The 23,456-nt window shown below is 43.1% G+C and overlaps 2 protein-coding genes across 2 annotated transcripts; one reads left to right on the top strand and one right to left on the bottom strand.

Moving 5' to 3' along the window:
- The first annotated feature begins 413 nt into the window (after nucleotides 1-413).
- LOC105387141 (A disintegrin and metalloproteinase with thrombospondin motifs 14) lies at nucleotides 414-22,062 on the top strand. The gene is made up of 14 exons (XM_048633424.1): nucleotides 414-1,058; nucleotides 7,129-7,277; nucleotides 7,600-7,765; nucleotides 8,089-8,403; nucleotides 8,655-8,863; nucleotides 9,195-9,386; nucleotides 10,421-10,549; nucleotides 11,391-11,505; nucleotides 11,844-11,990; nucleotides 12,492-12,719; nucleotides 13,020-13,143; nucleotides 15,509-15,684; nucleotides 20,519-20,673; nucleotides 21,250-22,062. The coding sequence occupies exons 1-14, from the start codon at nucleotides 1,002-1,004 to the stop codon at nucleotides 21,344-21,346; spliced, it is 2,259 nt and encodes a 752-aa protein (XP_048489381.1). The 5' UTR covers nucleotides 414-1,001; the 3' UTR covers nucleotides 21,347-22,062.
- On the bottom strand, nucleotides 5,043-6,431 carry LOC105387120. Its single transcript, XM_011557803.3, has 2 exons — nucleotides 6,184-6,431; nucleotides 5,043-5,870 (listed from the first exon to the last, which is right to left on the bottom strand). The coding sequence occupies exons 1-2, from the start codon at nucleotides 6,326-6,328 to the stop codon at nucleotides 5,176-5,178; spliced, it is 840 nt and encodes a 279-aa protein (XP_011556105.3). The 5' UTR covers nucleotides 6,329-6,431; the 3' UTR covers nucleotides 5,043-5,175.
- Nucleotides 22,063-23,456: the final 1,394 nt, after the last annotated feature.

Genomic DNA, 23,456 nt, shown 5'->3' with positions numbered 1-23,456 from the left:
GTTTCTAATCAAACAGTTAAGTAGTTTATTTAAACTAGGTAGGTAGGCACATAAGATACATCTACTCTCGTGGAGTGCTCAATAATATACTTAATGAAGAAATAACCTATGATAATTATGCCTCTCGCAATTCTCCGAATTTGTCTCATCGAGTCATCAATCATTGTTCCTCCCACTGAGACCCAGGTTTCATCTCAGGTAGAAGAAGATTTTTTTTATATTATTAAGTATATGAAATCTATCATTAACTAAATGGGTACCTCGACCTATCTAAGTACATATACAGAACACCTAGGTAAATAAGTATATAGGTACCTACTTAGTCATTTTGTTGGCATTTATTGATTTCTACCTAAACCGGAACCTCGGCAGCCAAAAATCTACCGTCTAAAATCGAAGAAAAAAATATAGGTAAGTACCTAACTATGTTGGCGACATCAACATGTCGTATTTGAACTCTGGCGAACTGATGATAAGGAGGTGCATGACTTTTAAATAGACCTTACTGCATACGAAATGCAATTAGCAATAAGGCGGGCTGTTATTCGCTTTGCAATGTGTGATATAAGGATGCCATGGTTACAGCATGGCCGGAGCTTCATAGCGTCGCGGCGGCGGCGGTGGCGACGCGGCGGCATGTGTTTGTTAATAAGTGTGAACTATAGCAGACTATAGAGAGCCCAGTGTGTGGGGACCGGGCCGGCGCGGCGGCGCGTATTAGAGCTCATTAGTCGTGATCAGCAGCGGCGATGACGGATGACTCGCGACTCCTGGCGTGTGGGCGGCGCTCTCCGCTGCCAAAATCTGCACTTTCCTTCGACTTTCTCTCGGAGGTGCGAAAGGTGGCGTTCGCAGTACACAAACGCTTATTCGGTAGCGAACCCGGCATTAGTGTGCGCGCGTAACGGGTGCACCGCGATATTCAAAGCACCTGCATGTTGCGGCGGGTTATAAGCTGCAGCTCTTGTCGAGGCGGCCAGTGCGGTGGGTGATGTGCAGAGATGTGGCTACTAGTGGTGTGTGCGGTGCTGGGCGGCGCGGCGGCGGCGCGGCTGCGGGTGAGTGCGGGCGGGCGGGCGGCGCGGGGGCGGGGAGGACGCCGCCCGCCCTCGATACGTGGAAAATTCACGAAGCTTGTTTTTCTGCAGAATTATACGTAAACAAAACGTAGGTAGAGGTGTCGGTGTCGTTCGTATACAGGTTATTAGCATTCTGAGTTTGTTGTTGTTCGTGGTTGTACATTAGAGAACGAAGGTAGCTTTTAGCGAAAAGTGTGTGACTACATATTTATGCCTACCTAAGTACTTATATATATACCTAGTATAGATCTAAGCTTACGCATCTAACTAATGTCATGTCTTAGGTCGTGAAACTGAAAGACTCATTGATTCAGTAATTAATATAATTAACTAAGCCGTACTTTTATCTACATTTCAACCTTCTTTGATATATTCATCACTCCCCACTCGCTATAATGATTCATTCCATATTCCATGTCGACAACTTTATGAATCATAATATTATTAGTAAGTAATGTCTGGAACTCTGGTCTGGAGGTCTGCGTGGTTATTAGGTTCGTTCTTATATGTATGTACATAATTATAAGTAACTGTGTCGATAACACATCAAGAATTCAGACAATATTCATCTTTGTATTCGTAAGAAATAATACTAATACGGATTACGTAACAGTAGGTTTATAGGTAGGTAGGTACCTACCACCACATCCACATGAGAGTTTTCCCGCTTGACGCGATCACTTGATGGATGAGGTAGTAATGAAAATGCTTTTTCACATGGATATTCTTTGTGCTACATGCAGATATGTTATTATTTGCTCAACTGCTAAATAAACAGAGTGGTTCATTCGTGTACAAAGCCTATGAAGATAAGTACCTATAAAGAACAAAGCCAAGTCGGTGATTTTTATTAATTAGTTATTAAAAACTTTAAGTTAATTTTAAGTAGGTATAAGTACTGAATATTCATTGTTCTTGCGTCGTCATGTTAATATTTTTAAACAATGTATGCAGATTTGCAGATGCTGCTGTATACTTAGCTGAATAGATATTTTTTTTGCATATACCTACTAGACTATTCCTTCCTAGAGTAGGGGATAAGGACGGAAAGTCAGCTACCCTTGATCATCAAAATAGGCTGAGTGAACTCTTATTATTAATCCTAAGATTCACCTTTTGCCTTAGGTTTGCATCATTTACCTTAGGTGAATTATTAATGCTGCTGTTCGTTTTATTTTCCGGTTTGTTCAGCCAAGACCGCAGCAACGCTAGAGTTTTCAGCTTGCAGTATTTCCCCGGCAGTGGCACGAGAGCATGGATTATGTAACATGCAGTAACAGACGGAGCGTCGCTCGGTCACGTCCACATTACACAAGAGCCTATAGAAACCCGGGGACGCTGCCGCTGCGGGCGGCGCCTCCATTCAACATTACCGCGCTTATTACTTCCCACTAGCACCGGACGTGATCCGCGTAATTTAGATTGATGCGAACTTTCATCACTGCATATTCAAACGTAACATTCACAATAGAATCTAATAATGATTACGACGAAAAAAAACTAATAAGTCGTAAGCCAAGTAATTCACTCGCTGTTGTTCTTGTATAAAGAAAAGGAAAAACAAATAGTTTTAACTTTCCCCTTTACTAACACTTAGCTGACTCATGTGAGCATCATTTCGTTTTCACTCGCGTCTATCAGTGGGACTGACTTGCCGAAATGTGATGTGAACTATTCGTAGCCTATGCTGCGAGGCGACATAAAGAACGATACTGAAATTGGTTAGTAATTTCAGTAAAGATTCACAAGACATGTGTCTTCATGAGAGTGCTCTGAGTATTCAGAATTGGTAAGTCAGATACCCGCTACTTTACATACCTACGTAGCGTAGTTACAGTTGTTATGTAAACAGTGTACAGTCACAGATTATACTAAATAGTTAGATGCTATACATACAGTATCGGTGCACCGATCGGGCAAATATAGACGGCGCCGCGCCGCCACAACCACTTCAGGCAATTTACAGCAGCGACGCTCCATTAGTAATCGTCTGAAATTCTCCAACTAAACTACCCACACGAAAATAACTCATGAAAGTCATGCTAAAATATCCAATTAAGCTATTCCGGCAATCAACTTCGCCTATACAGGCAGTTTTATATAATTTAACATCTATTTTCATCTTTTATATTCCCTTTATAAATATTACTTATATAAAACCAACCTGAAATTTTCAACGAGTCTGCTACCTAATGGAGTTGGGACACCGACGACCCCCGAGATTTAATCCTAAAGGAAATCTTATCTAGTTACGAAGAAACTTTTCCTCGATAAAATGTTATCAAAGGCTTAGTTTAATCCATGGTTTAATAATGTACGTAAGTTTTCGATTACCAGTGGACCGGATTATTAGAGTACTTTTTAGAAGGTATGCCCTAAAATGTATGTTGTGATTTAACTACTTCTTCCAATCGAAAGGGTCCATCACGTGAATAATTTTCTACGAAATAACATTGCAAAGAAGGCTTGGAAATAATAAAGTTGCCATAATTTGTAAGTAAAGTACTTAGGTGTTTCTCAGTAGTAGTGTGTTCGTGTTTCGTGACCACATCAATTTTATTGCGTCACGCGATCAAATTGTACCTAGGTATTATCGGTATAGTTATCATAATTTTATTACGATGCGAGGCTTGGGTCTGGGTGGCTGTGGTTAGATAAAGTGACTTATTTGTACTCATTGAACTTACGGGTTCCGGTGGTAATTCCGAAACTAGACCTTTGGCAATAGGCCTTTTACTACCTTACCACTAGCGATAAGTGGTTGCGTAGACAGCAGGATTTCACTAGGATCTACGTATTTACTACATAAGATTAGATCGTTTACTGATTTACAGCCTTTGTAATTTAGACGAAGGTCTTCTCCAGCACAATGAACTCGATGTGGAATCTTAGTACAAACTTAAGTACCTACTTATATAACTATATACATAATATACTATCTGAAAGAACTGTATTAAGTACAAGTACACGCAAGAGATCTTCCCACGAGCTTTGACGTTTTTTCCATTTGAATTAGGTGCTTAAGTTGGTATGAGTAAAAATAAGCGTAATGACGCCCTCCAAATATTTAGTATAAAATATGTATATTAATATCCTTAAGTACTTATACATAATATATCTATGCCAAAAATTGTCCAAAAAAAAAAACAGGAAGCCCACTCACAGTAAAATAAGTAAGGACAAATGTGTGAAAGAAAGACAAACAAACTAACCCCCTTACTCATAGAGAAGTTACAGAACGTTTTAACTAATAAACTGTTTTGTCCCTCTCCGACAAAGAACAATCTGTTCTTTGACAGAGAGGGATAAAACAGTTTATTAGTTAAAACGTCTTGTAACTTTTCTATGAATAAGGGGGATACACTGTACTTCTACCTACTTGCACATTTCTAATATAAGTATTGATTGCTGTTAAAAGTCCCTGCTCTGTAAGAATTTAGGGCAGGTGGCGAATGTGGCGATACGGTGCATGCAATGTTTCGAACCCAGCCCCACCGGGGTAGCGCTTTGTGCACTTGCTAGGGTTCAATGCGGTGGACTAGACATGCTGGGGAATGGCTACATTGTACGAGTACATAATGCAATGGCTAGACTGGTTGTTTATTGCGAAAATGCAAAAACAATCGTTCACAACTTTTTCATTTAAAAAAACTGCCAGTTTTATTTTGTGTCGGTCATGTTTCAGGATTATACCTACTCGCCTATCTTAAAACTACGTAAATTACGAATAAGTATAGATACTAATGATAGGAGTTACAGCTGGGGGATGATAGCAATTTTATTATTATTTTATTCAGAAGTAAGAATACGTAATTTCACGTCGGTCTTAATATAATGAAGATGCCTCCGCTACACGCTGCTACGCCGACTACTACGCCGCGCCGTAGCGAACGCGGGTTTCTGTAAACTTTTTCCGCATCGATGACGTTTTTTTTAAGGGTTTTTGAGAAGAAAGACTGAAGCTAAATATTTTAATAGAGAGTTTATTAGATAACTTTATACGTGTAAATTACACGCTTCTGCAAAAATAAATCCCTTTATTTAATTAATTACCTATAGAAACTGGTGAAACTTAATAACGGCCCAGCTTTCTTAATTAAGTATCACAATAATTATCATTGGCACTTTCTTCCATTTCTTCCTTGACATGAATAGTGCAGCTCTCTAAGGCATCTTCCTCCTTAACATGAATAATATCATCGTCTGCAGACACATCATCTTGGTCGGTCGCCATTCCACTACCACTCCCATTCTCACCTATTTCGACTTGCAGTTCGTACTTAGCAAACAATGTGGCAATATCCAATTTGAGCATACTTTGAATACGCGGCGGCATTCCCTTCAGCGTCATTGCGTAACCTTGGAACAAATGATCAATACCATCCATTCTACTCTTCTTCAGCACTGGTTGAGTGTTTGGACGTTTTTGCAGTCTCCTTTTGTTATTGGTGGAGCGTTGTGGGCCCACGGTGCTGCTTGTGTTGAGGTCGTCAGTGGCAAGGACTGGCCGGTCTGTCTCCGAAGAACTGGGGTCGATAAGCGGATTGTTTGATTGATCTACACTGTCCACTTCACTGTCCGCTTCACTGTCCGCATCGTCCACTGTCCTACTAGCCGCGTCAGCTTCAACTGCGATGGTTGTGCGTTTTTCGATAAAGTCGTCAATAAATTTCATATGTTCAGCCCAGGGCCAGTGCTTGTATTTATGGTAAATTGATCCATGAGCGCACGAACGCTTGTATTTTTTGTAGTTATCTCTTAAATTTTTCCATCGTCCCGCCCATTTTTTACCTGCAAAAAGTGCAAAATAATCTTCTTATTTCTGTTAAGTAGGTACTTATGTAAGTATACAGTATTATATACTTACCTAGGTATTTACTCTAGGGGTTTTTAATTAAACATTAGTAGCAATTCTGAAACACAAATTATAAATTTCGCAATAAATGAATTTGATCAAAAGTCTACTTCATGATAACCCACACACTGCCAAGCGTGACGTCACGTAGAGCGCGCGTTGCCGTTGTCGCACTGCCCCCCTCCCCCCGCGCCCCGCCGCGCCGCAGCCGCCGGGCCAAGCCATAGAGAATACAAATAAAAAACTTACCGTCTTTACTATTCCCACCCATTTTCACGGCAATTTCTATCCACGCCTCTGTACATTTTACTCGGTTACGATAATTTATATTTCTATTGTCGTACAAAAAACGTTTTTCTCGTACTAAACTTGTCAATTTCTTAACATCGATCATCGTTTAAAACGGTGGATGGAAGACAAATGAACTGAAATGAAATGAACGCGCGACCGCGGGCGTCCCGTTTGACCGACGCGGCCGGAATGCTGCCGTGGTGGGGCTGTGTGCGTGTATGTGTGAATGTGGATGTAGAACGCGAGGGGGACGCGCGCGGGACGTTCGTAGTTCAGTAGATAAGCTATTATTCTTATTCTTTGGTAGAACGCGAAGAAGCCGAGTCACGCGCCCTCTGACGTTGGAATCTCGTAGGTACTTTTGCATTTACCGTACTGTGTAGCGCGTTTATTACATCCACAAAGCAAATTACATCTATGGAACCGCGCCAGATCGCTAGCACGCTGCCACGCCTGCCACTGACAGTGACACCATCGATTAGGTACTATGGCCGTTACAATACAACTAGATACAAGATAGAATAAAGGAGGACATCATTAGAAATGTAGGTACTTATATGTCTTGTAGTTACTTAAGTAGTTGCCTACTTATATTTAAGTATTTTTCGAGATAAGTTAACTATTTCATATAAAAGACACTGATTATGCTGCATTCCCTGTATAGCTGTGTAGGTAGAGGTACCCGTTTTCATTTGTCTTCTCATTGTATCTCTGCGTCAACGCTATATTCTAAAGCCGCGTACAGACCGGCCCAACGAACGCCAACGAACGGGTTTCGTTGACCTTTGTTGTTACAATCTATTATGTATGATAAATATCCATCGTTGGGATAACCGTTGGCGTTCGTTAGGCGTTCGTTGGCCCGGTCTGTACGCAGATTAAGAACAATCTGTCTCACTCCAGGAGGATCAAGGCCGGTGGTGGTCGGAGGCAGGGCCGGACTCGGAGCGCCAGGTCGTGTACCTGCCGGCGCTGCTGCCGCGCGAGGCGCAGTCCGCCAGCGGCCGCCAGGAGGACGTGCCCTTCAAGTACCAGTTCGACGCGTTTGGACGGTGAGTTTTAGCTGCCAGCACCTTGTTTTAACTTAATTTAAAATCATGCAGACGCTAGATAAGTCAATGGGCGAACGTAACAGCATTTTTTATACCATGTGTTGCTTAACCTCAGTGATCGGTTACGATTACTTTAGCTAGCTTGACCACGGACGGTATACTTCAACTCCTTGTAATGGATAATTAAATTAACTTACCTAACTACTAAACATTATGAACGAAGCACGAACCCCATATAGTTTGTAAGTGTATACGACCCCTTCTCACTCGCCCAACTCAAAAATAAAACCCCGTTACTCCCCTCCTACACTCTTCCTTTCAGGAGCTTCGACCTTCAGCTGGTGCCGAACCGCCGTCTCCTGTCACCTCACTTCCGCGTGTGGGGCTCCGAGGGGGCGGAGACTGCGGATGACACCCCCGCGTGCCACTACCTGCACGCCGGCCCTGGCGCCGTCGCCGCGTTGTCTGCTTGCCGGAGTCATGCACTTGTAAGCATATTTTCATCATCATAGTCGTTCAATGATGAACATAGTCGCTCCCGGATAAACCGAAGATCTGATAGCTGCTTTTCTTTGGTTGTCGTAATCTGCTATTTTAAAATTAAGTAAGTACCTAAGTACCTACTTATACTACTTCCATGCTTACAGTAATCTACGTAAAAATGTTAGCTACGAAAGCAGTTTTCACTGAAACATTCAATATGTTTCCTATGTATCTAATCAGTCTAGGATTCGTTGGCTTTTTCTCTTCATGACCTTACACCAGCTAAGACGATGCAAAACAAAGACTATTCTATTTATCTCCTTCACAGCACGGCCTCATAGTAGTAGACAACTCCACGTATGAAGTGCGCCCCCTAGACGCAGGCATGGGCCGGTCGGAGGAGGGCGGTCGCACCCCGCACGTGATCCGCCGCGCCCCCCCGCCCCGCTTCACTCGCGACGACACCCGCCCCCTGCGCCCGCGCCCCCGGAGACCACGCAACTCCAAGCATAAACCTGGCCCGCCCAATTATACTATAGAGATAGCTCTGTTCGTCGATGAAGCTGCTTATAAGATCTTCAACCCGTATTTCAATTATAACGAGGCTGATTTGAGAGATATGCTGCTGGCGTATATTAATGGGGTAAGTTTTCATACCGATAAGAGATTTTTATAAGAATTTGAATGGCCGGGACGATTCACATGCAAAAGAGATTTTCTACTATCACAGTAGTTCCAATACGCCTAAAATAACTAACACAGCAGTCAAACTCTTGTAGCGATCCATCCACCTCCTCCAGGTTATTATGACTATTTGATGTTACATTACATTATGTGTTTAGGTACACGATTGTACGCCAAACATAAAAAAAACAATTTCCAAAACCATTCCAGGTGCAAGCGCTGTACCACCACGAGTCTCTCGGCACCCGCATCCAGCTCTCTCTGGTCCGGCTGACGCTGCTGAGGACTCAGCCGGCCTCCTTGACAGCCAACGCTGAGCGGGGCCGCTTGTTGGACTCCTTCTGTGCGTACCAGAGGGCTTTGAACGTGGATGATGATGAGGATCCTGAACATTGGGACATGGCTTTGTTGCTGTCGGGGTAAGATTTTATATTTAATTAAGTATATCTTCGATCAAGTATATATATTTTTTAATACGTAGGTAATAACGTATACAGCCTGGCTGGTTTTTTGGGCTAACAGTCCTCTATTCACGGCTATGGGAGGAGGAGGCACTTGAGAGGCCATTGTACTATGGCCATGTAACTTTTAAGAAAAGTGGTGCCCGTATTCTACTGTTTCTTTCGTTACATTATATTAATAATAACCATATGTGATAGCTAAACGTTTTATCAATTTCCATCTTAATCAAATTCCTCAAATCTTCACCCATCCATCCAACTTTTAACTCTCCCATCTCCCTCCTTCCAGGCTAGACTTCTACTCCGAAGAGAACGGGCGCCGCAACGGCGTGACCATGGGCCTGGCGCCCGTGGGCGGCGTGTGCCTGCCCGCGCACGCGTGCGTGGTGGCCGAGCTGGGCGCCGCCGACGCGCTGGGCCGCCCCTACCCGTCCGCCGGGTTCACCTCCGTCTACATACTGGCGCACGAGATTGGACACAAGTCGGTCGTCTTTTCTTTTTATGCTTCCTATTCTTGCAACTGATATCGCCGAGGACTAGCCCTAAAACCCTTCTCTTCGGAAGGAGACCCGTGCCCCAGTAGTGGGGATGTGATGGGTCGTGACTCGTGATGTGATGACTGATATCGCCTACTCTATAAACAATGTTTCAGTACCTAGGTATATAAATTGTGCGATTATCATCATCTGACTCGTCAGCTAATAATTGTGCGCCCGTCGCTTAATAAGTACTCGTAATCGGTTGATAAATACTAACCAGAAATTTTATTGACTGCAGCTCGAAGAGATGATGGTGGTGCAATCGATAGATAGGTACCTACTATAGGTACTGTATCAAAAGAGTGTAGTAAAGGATATTGAACTCCGTGCACCTGCATAGCACGATCGCATTTGTCATTGATGTGGGTGTTCAGAATACTAATGGCCAACACATGCATCGATAATAAAGACTTTGGTTAACACAATCTTACAAAACAATCTTCAGTGTAAGCAACGAATTATTGATTTTACAACTAAGCAGTGCCATGTAGTACCGTGCAGCACAGCACCGCAGAGTAGGTATAAGTTAGATTACTCCACATGCGGGAATTAATCAGATCCCTTTGCACATGTAGATTGTTTACCAATTCCTAGTCTCTCGAGGTTTGTGAGAAAGGGTGACGATTGATATTTGTATAGGTAGCCTGTGTCTAGAAGTATACAAGCGGATTATTTAATATAGCGATCATAAGCTAACGTGCTGCTTAAAGACATCCACATAAACACCACTGGCACACACAACACATCCCCGGATTTATAAGAGAGTTCGTTGCAGCGACAACGACGTTTACAGCGATGCCTTGTAGCTGGTCAGTAGAAAGCATCGCTGTTTGCACTCCGCCTGTATAATTTTAGGTGCAGGCGACCAGTTATACAGAGTAGACATTACGACACTATAATTATAATTAGGCCAATGTTTCTACTACCTTAAAAACCTTTAAACCTGTTAACCATACTAATTCCCCGTGGTTTCCAGCCTGGGCATGCACCACGACGGCACCGGAAACGGCTGCGCGCGCGACGGCTACATCATGTCGCCCTCTCGAGGGACGCGCGGCGAGGCGGCCTGGTCGCCGTGCAGCAAGCGCCTCGTCGCAGAACTAGAGTAAGCACACGTAGCTTGTAGCAGGCTAGTAGCACGGGGCGAGGCGGCTGCATCATGTCGCCCTCTCGAGGGACGCGCGGCGAGGCGGCCTGGTCGCCGTGCAGCAAGCGCCTCGTCGCAGAACTAGAGTAAGCACACGTAGCTTGTAGCAGGCTAGTAGCACGGGGCGAGGCGGCTGCATCATGTCGCCCTCTCGAGGGACGCGCGGCGAGGCGGCCTGGTCGCCGTGCAGCAAGCGCCTCGTCGCAGAACTAGAGTAAGCACACGTAGCTTGTAGCAGGCTAGTAGCACGGGGCGAGGCGGCTGCATCATGTCGCCCTCTCGAGGGACGCGCGGCGAGGCGGCCTGGTCGCCGTGCAGCAAGCGCCTCGTCGCAGAACTAGAGTAAGCACACGTAGCTTGTAGCAGGCTAGTAGCACGGGGCGAGGCGGCTACATCATGTCGCCCTCTCGAGGGACCCGCGGCGAGGCGGCCCGGTCGCCGTGCAGCAAGCGCCTCGTCGCAGAACTAGAGTAAGAAGCAATCTTGTCCATTTTCGAGAGAAAAAGAGGAAGATTAGGTTAAATTAGGCTGGATTAATTTGACATAATCGCCGCATAGCAGGGCTTATAATTATAGAACTTAACTGTAGTAACTAGTAAGATGCTCGTGATTATATCAATGGGTGAATCCCATCAAATAGTAACTTGCGTTGCGTTGCAAATTTGTCACCCAACTCGAGCAAGCTATCCGAATGGCATCGAGTAAATTTTAATTAAGTATATTGTCTACCACAGCGCACAGTTATCTAATATATGCACCTACCTTATCTTCACTAATTATTAATCTTTGACGATTGCAGATGGGCCACCTGTCTGCAAGATGGAGGTGATGATCTAGACACTCCACCCGAACTCCAACATGAGCGGTTCGGAGACGCTCCAGGGAATGTTTGGAATGCAAAGAAGCAATGCGAGGTAAACAACTGGAACTTAATAAATAACTAATAATATAGTATACGTAACACCTAACAATAATGGTCTGGTAGTGGCTAATTATATCCAGTGAAAATTCAGATCCAGGATGGCAATTTCCAATCCGTGCAGCATGAATCATCTTATCAAATTCATTAGAAACAAACTAAATTAAAAGAGGGCGGGCGTTAAGTTATCCATGTAAGAGTAGCTCGAAATCTATTTTGTATCTGTGCAACCACTAACCTAACAACCCTCTGAAGAACCACCCATCAGACACACTTAACTAGCTACCTATATAGCCACACATTCACGAAAACCATCTCTCCTCCATTCCCCAGTTCCTCCTCCGTGACGTGGACGCGTCCCCGACGCCGCCGGCGCCGTCGCCCGAGCACTGCGAGCAGCTGGCCTGCCGCTCGCCGCACCGCGCCGGCTTCTACTACGCCGGCCCTGCATTGCCCGGCACGCCCTGCGGACCTGCTATGGTAGGCTATATATGCATATTGCTTACATACATACATACAGCCCTCTAATGATCCACTGCAGGGTCTGCAGGATATGAGCCTCCTCCAAGACTGAAGGAGCATTGCTATAATATTAAATAATGCTTGTATTGTTGTGTTTGTCAGATTACCCCCGCCTATTCATGCAGCGCCTTTACATAATACTCTTTTCTTCTATAGTGCGCGAGATTGGACAAAGTTGTGCTAGCATCTAATCAGGCACCAATACCATCTCTGTGTTTAACAGAAAACCTGTTTTTTGTCACTATAGTATCTGTCACCAACCATGAAAGCTTGAGTTTTTGATGCAATGGGCAAATATTGACACAAAAATCCTTTACCATTATGGAAGTTGGTCAGCAATGAACCGTTGACTGCAATTTCTCATCTCTGCGAAACTTGGCTTCAACCATACTCTCAGGCACAACATATTTTTGTCATCTACCTACACTAAATTCCTTCCTACCCATTCCACCCTTGCAGTCATGCTACGGCGGCGACTGCATCCCGTCAGGCGAAGTGTTCAACTCGTCCACGACACCCCCCGCCCCCTCCCCCGCCCCGGCCACCCCCTGGTCGCCCTGGCAGGAGGGGCAGTGCCAGTCCGGCTGCACGGCCCGGTCCAAGGGCTACCGGGAGCGGCGGCGGCAGTGCCTCGCCCAGGACTGTGAGGGAACGGGGTATGACGTCGCGCTGTGTGATGATACTAAGGTGATTGGCTTATTTTATTTTCGATACTCGTTACACAAATCATTTATTAGAAAACTCTAAGAGAATTTTACCTGACATATTTATAACTCCGACTGAAATTTTTTTTTATATGATCGATTACCTGGCATATACCTCCGACTGAAAAATAGGTTTATAAGATCGACGTATATCTGACGAACAGAGTTTTCATTTGCCATCATGGTCATGGTGTTCTTTTTCGTAGGTCCATCGATAATCTTTCCAAACCACCTTTTTACCCATAAATCAACATACACCTCCACCATCTGTTTCCATTGCCAGGTGTGCGGCAAGAAGCGTCGCGTTGCCGCGGGGGCGGTGGCGGCGCGGCGGTGCGCGCAGTACGCGGCGCGCGTGCCGGCGCTCGACCCGCGCGGCGGCGGCGTGCAGGCGCCCCACGACCCCAGTGAGTACCTCCCTGCACTACTCTCTATGTATACGAGCCCAGTGAGTACCTCCCGGTATTACACCCTCTATACGACCCCAGTGAGTACCTCCCTGCACTACACCCTCCATGACCCCAGTGAGTACCTACGTGTGTACACTACACCCTCTATACGACCCCAGTGAGTACCTCCCTGTACTAGACCCTCTATACGAGCCCAGTGAGTACCTCCCTACACTACACCTTCTATACGAGCCCAGTGAGTGCCTCCCTGTACTAGACCCTCTATACGAGCCCAGTGAGTACCTCCCTACACTACACCCTCTATACGACCCCAGTGAGTACCTCCCTGTACTAGACCCTCTATACGAGCCCAGTGAGTACCTCCCTACACTACACCCTCTATACGAGCCCAGTGAGTACCTCCCTGTACTAGACCCTCTATACGAGCACAGTGAGTACCTCCCTGTACTAGACCCTCTATACGAGCCCAGTGAGTACCTCCCTACACTACACCCTCTATACGAGCCCAGTGAGTACCTCCCTGTACTAGACCCTCTATACGAGCCCAGTGAGTACCTCCCTGTACTAGACCCTCTATACGAGCCCAGTGAGTACCTCCCTACACTACACCCTCTATACGAGCCCAGTGAGTACCTCCCTGTACTAGACCCTCTATACGAGCCCAGTGAGTACCTCCCTACACTACACCCTCTATACGAGCCCAGTGAGTACCTCCCTGTACTAGACCCTCTATACGAGCCCAGTGAGTACCTCCCTGTACTAGACCCTCTATACGAGCCCAGTGAGTACCTCCCTACACTACACCCTCTATACGAGCCCAGTGAGTACCTCCCTGTACTAGACCCTCTATACGAGCCCAGTGAGTACCTCCCTGTACTAGACCCTCTATACGAGCCCAGTGAGTACCTCCCTGCACTACTCCTTCCACGACCCCTTGAGTACCTCCCTGTCTACACTCTCTCTACGACTCCAGTGAGTACCTCCCTGCACTACACTCTCTATACAACCACAGTGAGTACCTCCCTGCACCACTCCCTCTACAAGAAGCAACCTGCCTGAAAATCTGTAAACTGTAGTATTTTCAATACTACACAAACATATGAAAAAAGAACAGCGCCAACGTAGTCACTTTTGGAACTAACAAATTGGCTTATATTTTGACAGTGACAGTTGACGATACGCAACGTAAACGGAGGTTCTAAAATCCAATCGCTGCACTGAAGTGGCACACTTATCACATCAGTCATATCGAATATCCGTATGTAGATGAGTTCTCGAGTGGACACCACACCACATACCACCACCACCGCTGGACCGAAGACCTTAGACAGGTAGCCTTTAGTGGATGGATGACGAAGGTGGAGGACAGGGCTGCTTGAGTGAGGCGTATGTCCAACAGAGGACGATATTATTGGCCGATGGTAAATTAAGGGGATACATCTGGTTTACTCAAGTGTAATGTTCAATGGCTCCCAGCCCAGCATGTATTTTTAATCCAACATGTAAGGATGTTTTCATGTCTTCCGATTCGTTTGTCCTTAAAATCTACGTCATCAGGATTATTTGAATAATGCTTTAAATTAAAAACATCATGTAAGAATGGAAGATAAATCACACAACTTCTGAACAAAAACAATTTATTTTCAGTACCTACAGTTCATTATAATTTCAGCTGCTTCGTCATTTCTCGTCATGTAACAATAGGGACCATGACGTGTCATCATCATTTTAAATCGCCTGTTCAAAATGACGGAATTATGAATAATTTTAGCATGATTTATTTTCGGTGTAAATTGCTGTTACTGTAGCTGAAGTTCGGTTCATTCACATCTGTTCGTACAATACCTATACATAATAGGTTAAGATAATTCAGCAGTCGAGTAATACTACTTACCCTGGGATAATTTGGCTCTGTCTGTAGGTATGTACCATAACTCCCAAATTAGGTAACTAAGTAAGTATATTAGCTAACATAGTATATTAGTAACTAGTATATTAGCATCGTAAAAAGTCACGTGACTAACGAAATATCTATTTACAAGAAAAAATTTAGTAAGTTTTAAATGTCGTAACTAGTTAGAACTAAAGTTTTTCAAAATGTATTTATCCAACTCTCCTGAGTCACTCTCTTTACCCTTATAATCTTCCTGTGCTTAATATAATTATTTAATTATGAAAGATACGGTACTTACTGCATTTTTTTTAAAACCAAAACCATTAAAAAACTCAAACTCAAACTCAAAATTTTTTATTCATCGTAAAAATATAAAATTTTCTGATGAATGTCAATTTTTACAAACTACTCTCCGTTCGGATAAGGGGGGCTCTTTCTGTCATTATTTTACCTCTACCTCCCCACCAGCTCGCATGTGGATGGGCTGCGCCATCTTCTGCCGCCGCCTCTCCAGCGGAGGGTACTACGCGCCGCGAGTGGAGCTGAACGACGCCGGCCTCGACCCGTACTTCCCGGACGGCACCTGGTGCCACCACGACGGCGAGACCCACTACTACTGTCTGCAGCATCACTGCTTGCCTGAGGTAGGTCTGCTCCGTAGTATCTTGTAGCATCACTGCCTGCCTGAGGTAGGTCTGGGCTCCGTATAGTATCTTGTAGCATCACTGCCTGCCTGAGGTAGGTCTAGGCTCCGTATAGTATCTTGTAGCATCACTGCCTGCCTGAGGTAGGTCTAGGCTCCGTATAGTATCTTGTAGCATCACTGCCTGCCTGAGGTAGGTCTAGGCTCCGTATAGTATCTTGTAGCATCACTGCCTGCCTGAGGTAGGTCTTGACTCCATAGTACACTCACGGGCAATGAAAAAGTTCCATTCAGAAAATCAAATTATTACAAAACGTAAAAAAAACTAAATTAATGACGCTTATTGCAATATTTGACTACATTTAACGACGCAATTAGAATATTAACAACTTAATATAAATATTTTGTCCAAATTTCATATAAGATGTTTAAGGCCATTTGGTGTCTGCATTTTGTAACTGGAACAGTGTTTAGCTCGTGAGTGTATATTGTAGCATCACTGCCGAGATACCTTTTGGCCTGAGGTAGATGATTGATTTTGCTACGCCTTTTTACTTACTGCTATTTTTGAGTAGGAAGTGATAGCGGAGTTTCGACACAAATTCAAATCACAAATGACGATACCTTATTTCAGTCAAGTTTAAGAGAAGTATAATTTTTAATAACCACAGACCTTCAGTTGAATGGACCTATCCCAGGAAGGTGAGGATTTCATCCGTTGATAATGGAACAAAGTAACAACTTATAAATATAATTAAACAGCAATGCAAAGAATTTATTTATGAAAAAACTGTATTTATTTATAGCTTCGGTATTACTGTAACAGTGCAATTGTGCGCGGTTGATGACGCACTGACATCACCATATCATACTTGTTGTAGCTCTATTGTTGCAAAACTTATGTTGATGTTTTGTGAATAACAAACCAAAGCAAAAATAGTTTAATTATACATATTGTAGGGGAGACCGGGGCAAGATGAAGTTCGGGGCAGAACGGGAAGTAAGCTTGTGTGCGTGAATAGTAATCGTGTTCGGAGCGGTGACATATGACACTTCCTTACTCATACAGGAAAATATTGGGTATCTACTTGCAGACTTACCTTACAACGCTTTATAAAAACCCTTCCTTTTCCGACGGGGATTAAAAATTCAGCTTCAATTAAATTATGTCTATCGTCTAACGAAGTCCTAGGTGAGCAATGTGCTACAAGACATTGATGCAAGGAACGCACTGTCCACAGGATCCTCATAAATTTTTGATGATTACAAAAGGTTTCTGTAATCGTCTTTGATCATGCAAATCCGTTCCATTTGACGAGTCCTTCCATTAAATAAAAGTAAAACCCTTTCAACATCTGCAAAGATCCATAGAAAAACCAATATATCTATGTTTAGGGTACACCAAGTACTTGATTGAATGGTCCACCGACATCGCCTGCGACCATCCGCCGAGAAGAATGTTATCGGCCGCGCTATCTGGCTGCGTGTCATTTGTTTTCCACGCGCTCGCACCACGCGACAAACGCTACTCGAGATGGGTCGAGATATAGGTCTTGTTTAGTATAGTTTATTGTATAGGCTATTGTATAATGTATACTAGGGGGATCACTCTGGGTTAGGGAAAAAGAAGTCACTTATAACACAAGGTACTATTCGCGCGCAGCTTACAACTGTCAGAGACAGTCAGAGTATGAAAATTTATGGCACTGCTGCGATGCGACAGACATATAGGGGACAAAATGGCAGTCGTGCGCGGCCGACGTTCTATGAGCCGCATCGATAGCATGACAATCTTTGATCGTTCCTTTTTGTCAAGCTAGAGCATAGCTAGAGTGACCCTCCTGGTAAATAGAAGTACCTACGTACTATAGGTAGGTATATACACTCGCGAGCAACCAAATCGACTCAAGCCTTCACGGCGCACATATACATTGATTTTCCTAAAACGATAAATGGTAAATATAAAAGTGATATGTCATTCGAAAGCTGAAGAATTAGGCTTTCAATTAAGATCAATACCATAAAAAAAAACTAAGCGCAGATTTAATGACGCATTTTAATTGCCCGTCAGTGTTAATTACCTCATTAGGAATCCACGCCTTGCGCTACCTGATCCCGCTATAAAACCTTTCCACATCCGGTGTACCTTATCAGTCGCTTGTTGCAAGTTGACCGGTACACATCTCGTTGCATTGTATTCCTTGTTTTCGCAAACCCATGGATACCACACCAGAAGAAGCTGCTCAAGTTGTTGCCTTGCTGCAACAAGGGTTAAGTCAGCGAGCAGTCGCTGCCCAGCTCCACTTGAGCCAGTCTGCTGTATCCCGAGTATACAGACGGTTCCAAGAGACTGGTGCCTTCAATCGAAGACCAAGAACGGGCCGCCACCGCTGCACTTCAGAGAGAGACGACCGCTTCATTGTCTCAACCTCGCTGCGCAATCGACACCTTACGGGCGTTGATGTGCAGCAAGAACTGAGACGTGTACGACAAGTGGCTGTCAGCGAGTGGACAGTGAGAAGACGCTTGAAGGAAGCCAACTTGACACCAAAAAGACCTGCATCAGGCCCCAAATTGACTGCAGGCCACCGACAAGCGCGTCTTCAGTTTGCTCGAGAGCATCTCGATTGGAGCATTGCGCAATGGCGGTCGGTCCTGTTTACTGATGAGTGCAGAGTGTGTCTGCATGGCAGTGACAGGAGAGGCCGGGTCTACCGGCGTCCGGGGGAACGATTTGCCCAATGTTGTTTCGCTGAAACAGTAGCATATGGCGGCGGTTCCTGCATGATGTGGGCTGGTATTTCTCTAGAGGGAAAAACCGCACTTGTTTTCGTGCCTGGAGGCGGCCGAGGAGGCGGGTTAACAGCTGATCGGTACATCACCGACATTCTACTCGGTCATGTTGTGCCCTATGCAGAATTTGTCGGTGAAGACTTCGTGCTAATGCACGACAATGCCCGCTGCCACACGGCACGAGTCAGTCGGCAGTTTCTGAGAGAGAAGGAATTGCGCACGATGGACTGGCCTGCGCTCAGTCCTGACCTGAATCCCATCGAACACTTATGGGACGAGCTCAAAAGAAGAGTTCGGGCCAGGAATCCAGTCCCTGCAAGCGTGGACGAGCTGAAGACAGCTTTATTAGAGGAGTGGGACGGCATTCCTCAGGAAACTGTCAAAAAGTTGATAAGGTCTATGAGAAACAGGCTGCAGGCTGTAATTAGGGCAAGAGGGGGCAATACAAAGTATTGATTTAAATAAATAAATTTTTATCTTAACATTTTTTGTTTAATTTGTATAATACGATACCCATACCCTTTTTTCCTAAATTCCCGTTTTTCCTACAATTGCGTTCAGACATCATTTATTTCAAAAATGATGAATGGATTTCAATAATAATGATATCAAATTAAAGCTGACATCTTAAGCTTTTAAATGACATATCATTTTTATTATTTCTATTCATAATTTTACTTGTATTAATGTATGTTTGCGCCGTCAAGGCTTGAGTCGATTTGGTTGCTCGCGAGTGTATTATGTAGATCATAAATGTTCTCGACCGATCCATCAAGCACTCGGCACCACAACAACTCCACCTTGTTTGAGTGTCAAACACCGAGCAGAGCCGTGCGTCATCATCATCTTTATGATATTTGCTAAATCCACACTAAATTGTTAAGTAATTTGTCATGAATTTTATCTCAAAGAGGCCATGATAAATCTGTTCTGCTTGAACTGACGGCATACGTCAGTGTTTACTTTTGATAGTGCAAATTGGAATAAACACGAGCACTTTCTATGGTAAGTAAATGTAAGAAAATTCATTTATTTCATTAGATCTTTGTTTTTTATTTAAATCACGAATTGGGAAACTGGAGATATATATCTAGAAGTGACTGAGTTCCTAATCTATAAACAGGAAGGAAGTTACCTACTGCATGTAAACTCAGTAGGAGATATATACTTAATACCTACCTACGTAAAGTGAAGTGTAAATAGCCCAGCGTTTACATGCTGGTTAGGTTTAATACATAAAATATAAGTTAATCTGTATTATCGGCATGATCTGTCTCTTGGAAGCGGAAATGGGCGAGGACGAACATAAGCACGACTTGGTGCCGGCACCCGTGTAGCTGACATGAGCATGGAAACACTGACCGTCGAGATGTAATGTAGCTTAGTATTTTCTATACGAACTCTATTATACATTTACATTTAAATTTGCCAACGCTAAGAATGTTTCCTGATTAATTACTTTTATGACAGTCATTTTTAAAGAAATAATTTTCATTTCGGAAACGAAACTTATCATGTTACCCAAGAGAGTATTTGCAAAATGTGTTCTGTGGTGATTTGTACCACATATTCATTATAACGAATGCTGGGAAACAATAATAGGACACTTATTTGCTGTTGATTCATTATGTAGACACGTGTAACACTATGCTACAGGTATTCAGGTGTTAGTGTGTTCGGTTTAATTAGGAAAGAGTTTGTTAAGTGCGGATTAAATGAATATAGAGCAAGAAAGTAAGTAATGAAGTAAATTCATAATGATGAGTGTATTCCTCCACCACCACCTCTGCTGAAAAATGAAATACATTTTTTTTCACTAACTATGGTGATATAGGCGTCAGTTGCTGATTTCCCAGCCTATGTAATAGCATGTAGCATAGTATAAAATTAAGTACATTTCATATTATGTACGATAATATAATATTGTACGTCACTCGGGAGCGGGAGGCTCCTTTCGTGCACTTAGGATATGTATTGATGAAGAGATGAGTTTTGTGAACACCTCCCGTATGTTTTCATGACAACTGTCCAACCTCCTCCAGAACTTCAAGATGACGGCCGAGTGGCACGTGTGGGAGCTGCCCAGCGAGGACCTGGCGGGGTCGTTCAACGCGCGAGCCCGAGCCGTCGACGAGCCCGCCGACGACGCGCTGCGGAGGTACCTGTCGCTGGATGACGACGGCGTGCCATTGGCCAGGTATCTCTTAACCTCTTGAGAACCAGAGACAAAAAAAAATCACAACCATAATTTTTCGGTGGCTGCAAACTCCTGCTTTGTCTGAACCCTGTGGTGGGTCTCCCCATTATGTCATCATATGAGGTCACGGGCTCCCGGGGGTCTCTAGAGGTTAAATAGTCTTCAACGTGGTGAACAGATTAGCCAGTCAGAATATCAGTCGCTGACTGCTCACGGTGCGCTGGAAGTAGGCAAAGTACAGTTGATTCGGGGAGGCTCTTTTCGTGCACCCCAAAGGTATCTAGGAAGCATGGTGTATTCTGGGGTGCATGACTGTATGAAGAGTCGTATTTCGATCAACTCAGCGTTTCCAGAACATATTTTCCTTCTTGCAAATAAAGCAAATTCAAATATATATTTTTCAAATAAAAATCGACGTAAAATTTTACTATTATTTGTCGATAGTCATAATTTTATATCACCATTTCACAAAGGCTCCGTCATTAAGGAGGAAAGAAACAGCGAAAGAAACTCCTCGAGAATCATTTCACTTTTTTGCTTATATGTATACTTATTACTAAATTAAATAATGTGCAGGTCAGCGTTTCCGCCGGTGATCCCTGACGAGCCTGAGGAATACTGGGAAGTGGATGACTACGTCGATATACCATCAGCCAAGAGGGCCCACGCCTGAACATTCTACAAAGGTACTAGAAAGTCTTTTCCAGGACACCTAGCGATACTGATCACTTTCAGCTGGTGTACGAAAAATTTATTGAGTTTTTATGACTCTTAAAACTACTTAAACTTATACCTACTACTTCGATGCCTACTTATAGAGTATTTTTACAATAGATAATTCGTCCATTGACATTATTTACTGAAACTAAGTTACAGAATGTGAAAAGTTATGTGTTGCCTGAAAAGTGCCTTAGAAATTATTAATTAGCATTTAAGTCTAATGGTTAGGTATTTTGTTGAGTTTAAGTTTATCTTGCCAAAACTATTCATAGTTTAAAATAAAACACGAATGTTTGTACAACAAGGTGTGATAGTCATGGTACGATCATTTCGTTATCATTAGCCAACATAATTAGATTAATAAGTACAAGTCTGTAGGTTTGTGCTTTTCATACCAACGTCGAGTCGGACTCACGACTGTTCACACAGATAACCTAAAGTTTGCATTTATTAGATAATAATGTTATAATACTTACATACAGCCGTAGTATTACTTGCCCAGTATTATTTTACAATATTTTTATTTATAGTTTAAGTTTAGTTACTCTATCGAACATTAATCATATAAGGTAAAAAACGGGTTATTTCATCATTTAAAAGGCGATCCTTTACTATCTTTTTATATCATGCTGTCCACTTGGTAGTGGTACCTCACACCTCACCTACACCTACCTCTCACCACAGTGGTATTTTCAGAGCTTTTCATATGACCTACCGTTTGTAGAATAAAGACTATAAGTAAATACTACAAGCTGGTTGTAAATACGACCTAACCCACAAAGGGGGTGATTTAGCATGTCATTTATATTTTTTCCTGAAGCTAGTCTTTTCTTACTGCAAGTAAGTATGTTCTAATTAATAATAGTAAAAAATATTGAGATTTTGTGTTTTTCGGGAAAAGCTCATTTTTCAAAAGTCGAAATACTTCAAATTGTATACGCGGGAAAAACACGAAGTCTCAATATTTTTTGTAACTTTTTCTATACCTAAATAATTAAGTTTAGTTTATGAACATTTTATACTTAGTTACCTATATACAAATAAAAGTCATTGAAGAATAAATTTATTGTGTTTAAATTTATTGATTACAACATCTTTTGAATAGGCAATGATAATGTTTTTTGTGAATGTGGTATAAGTGTCGACGACACTTTTAGCATATCTTATTTGCACATAGGTACGTTCATGTAGATTTACTGTACCAAATAAGTACTATACCTATGTAGGTATATGCAATTTTTTAATTGATAGGATTTGAGATATTATTTACAATTTTAGTTCAATGTACCTGAACCTACCTAGGTACTGTCGACTTGACAAGGGATGGTTTATAAGATGTCGTAAATCAACAACGAGGAAAAGATTGTCATAGTTAGCGTATAACTGTATGTTCTTTTATCAAAATATCTGTAGGTCGACCATAGGTACGAGTCTTGTACGAGTGGTTCACTGAAACAGAATTTTATGGTAGGTAAGTAAAATGGATTCATAATCATAAAATTCTGTTTCAGTGATACCTATGTACACTCATATAGTCTACCGGCTCATATAAGTAATTTTGGAATCGCAAGTGAGACCTGCCTCTGATATAAGTAACCCTGCCAGCTTTTGTATAGCTAACCTACCTAATTAAATATGCCGCCAGTTGTCCACTTGGTTGAAATAGCACATTAGCAAGTCGTTTATACAACTATTTATTACGAATCAGGAGGCATGGACTGACAGTAAGCACCACTTAGTATTACAATGAGCCAAACGCTTGACAAACGCTATTATTCTTCCCAATAAAGTCTTTCGATGATCAAAAACGTGATTGGACTATGCCATTTTGAAACCTAAACTTTATTTATGATATACAGATATATTTACACACAATGGCACATGTAATGACCTTGGCAATCAGTAATGTTATACCACCACACAAATGAACCTCAGCACGCCTCACCCACTATATCAAATTACGTGGTTTATACCTATTGTCAAGCAAGTAATAGGTAGGTGGTACTCAGTGGTGTTGCTGGCACTTAACTATTTATACAGGCCTCGTGATGGTCTGATGACAT

The sequence above is a fragment of the Plutella xylostella genome, chromosome 5, assembly GCF_932276165.1.
Source record: "Plutella xylostella chromosome 5, ilPluXylo3.1, whole genome shotgun sequence".
In the NCBI taxonomy this organism is placed as follows: Eukaryota; Metazoa; Arthropoda; class Insecta; order Lepidoptera; family Plutellidae; genus Plutella; species Plutella xylostella.
Note: the sequence above shows the minus strand (reverse complement) of the source record. Positions and strands in the feature narration are given on the sequence as shown.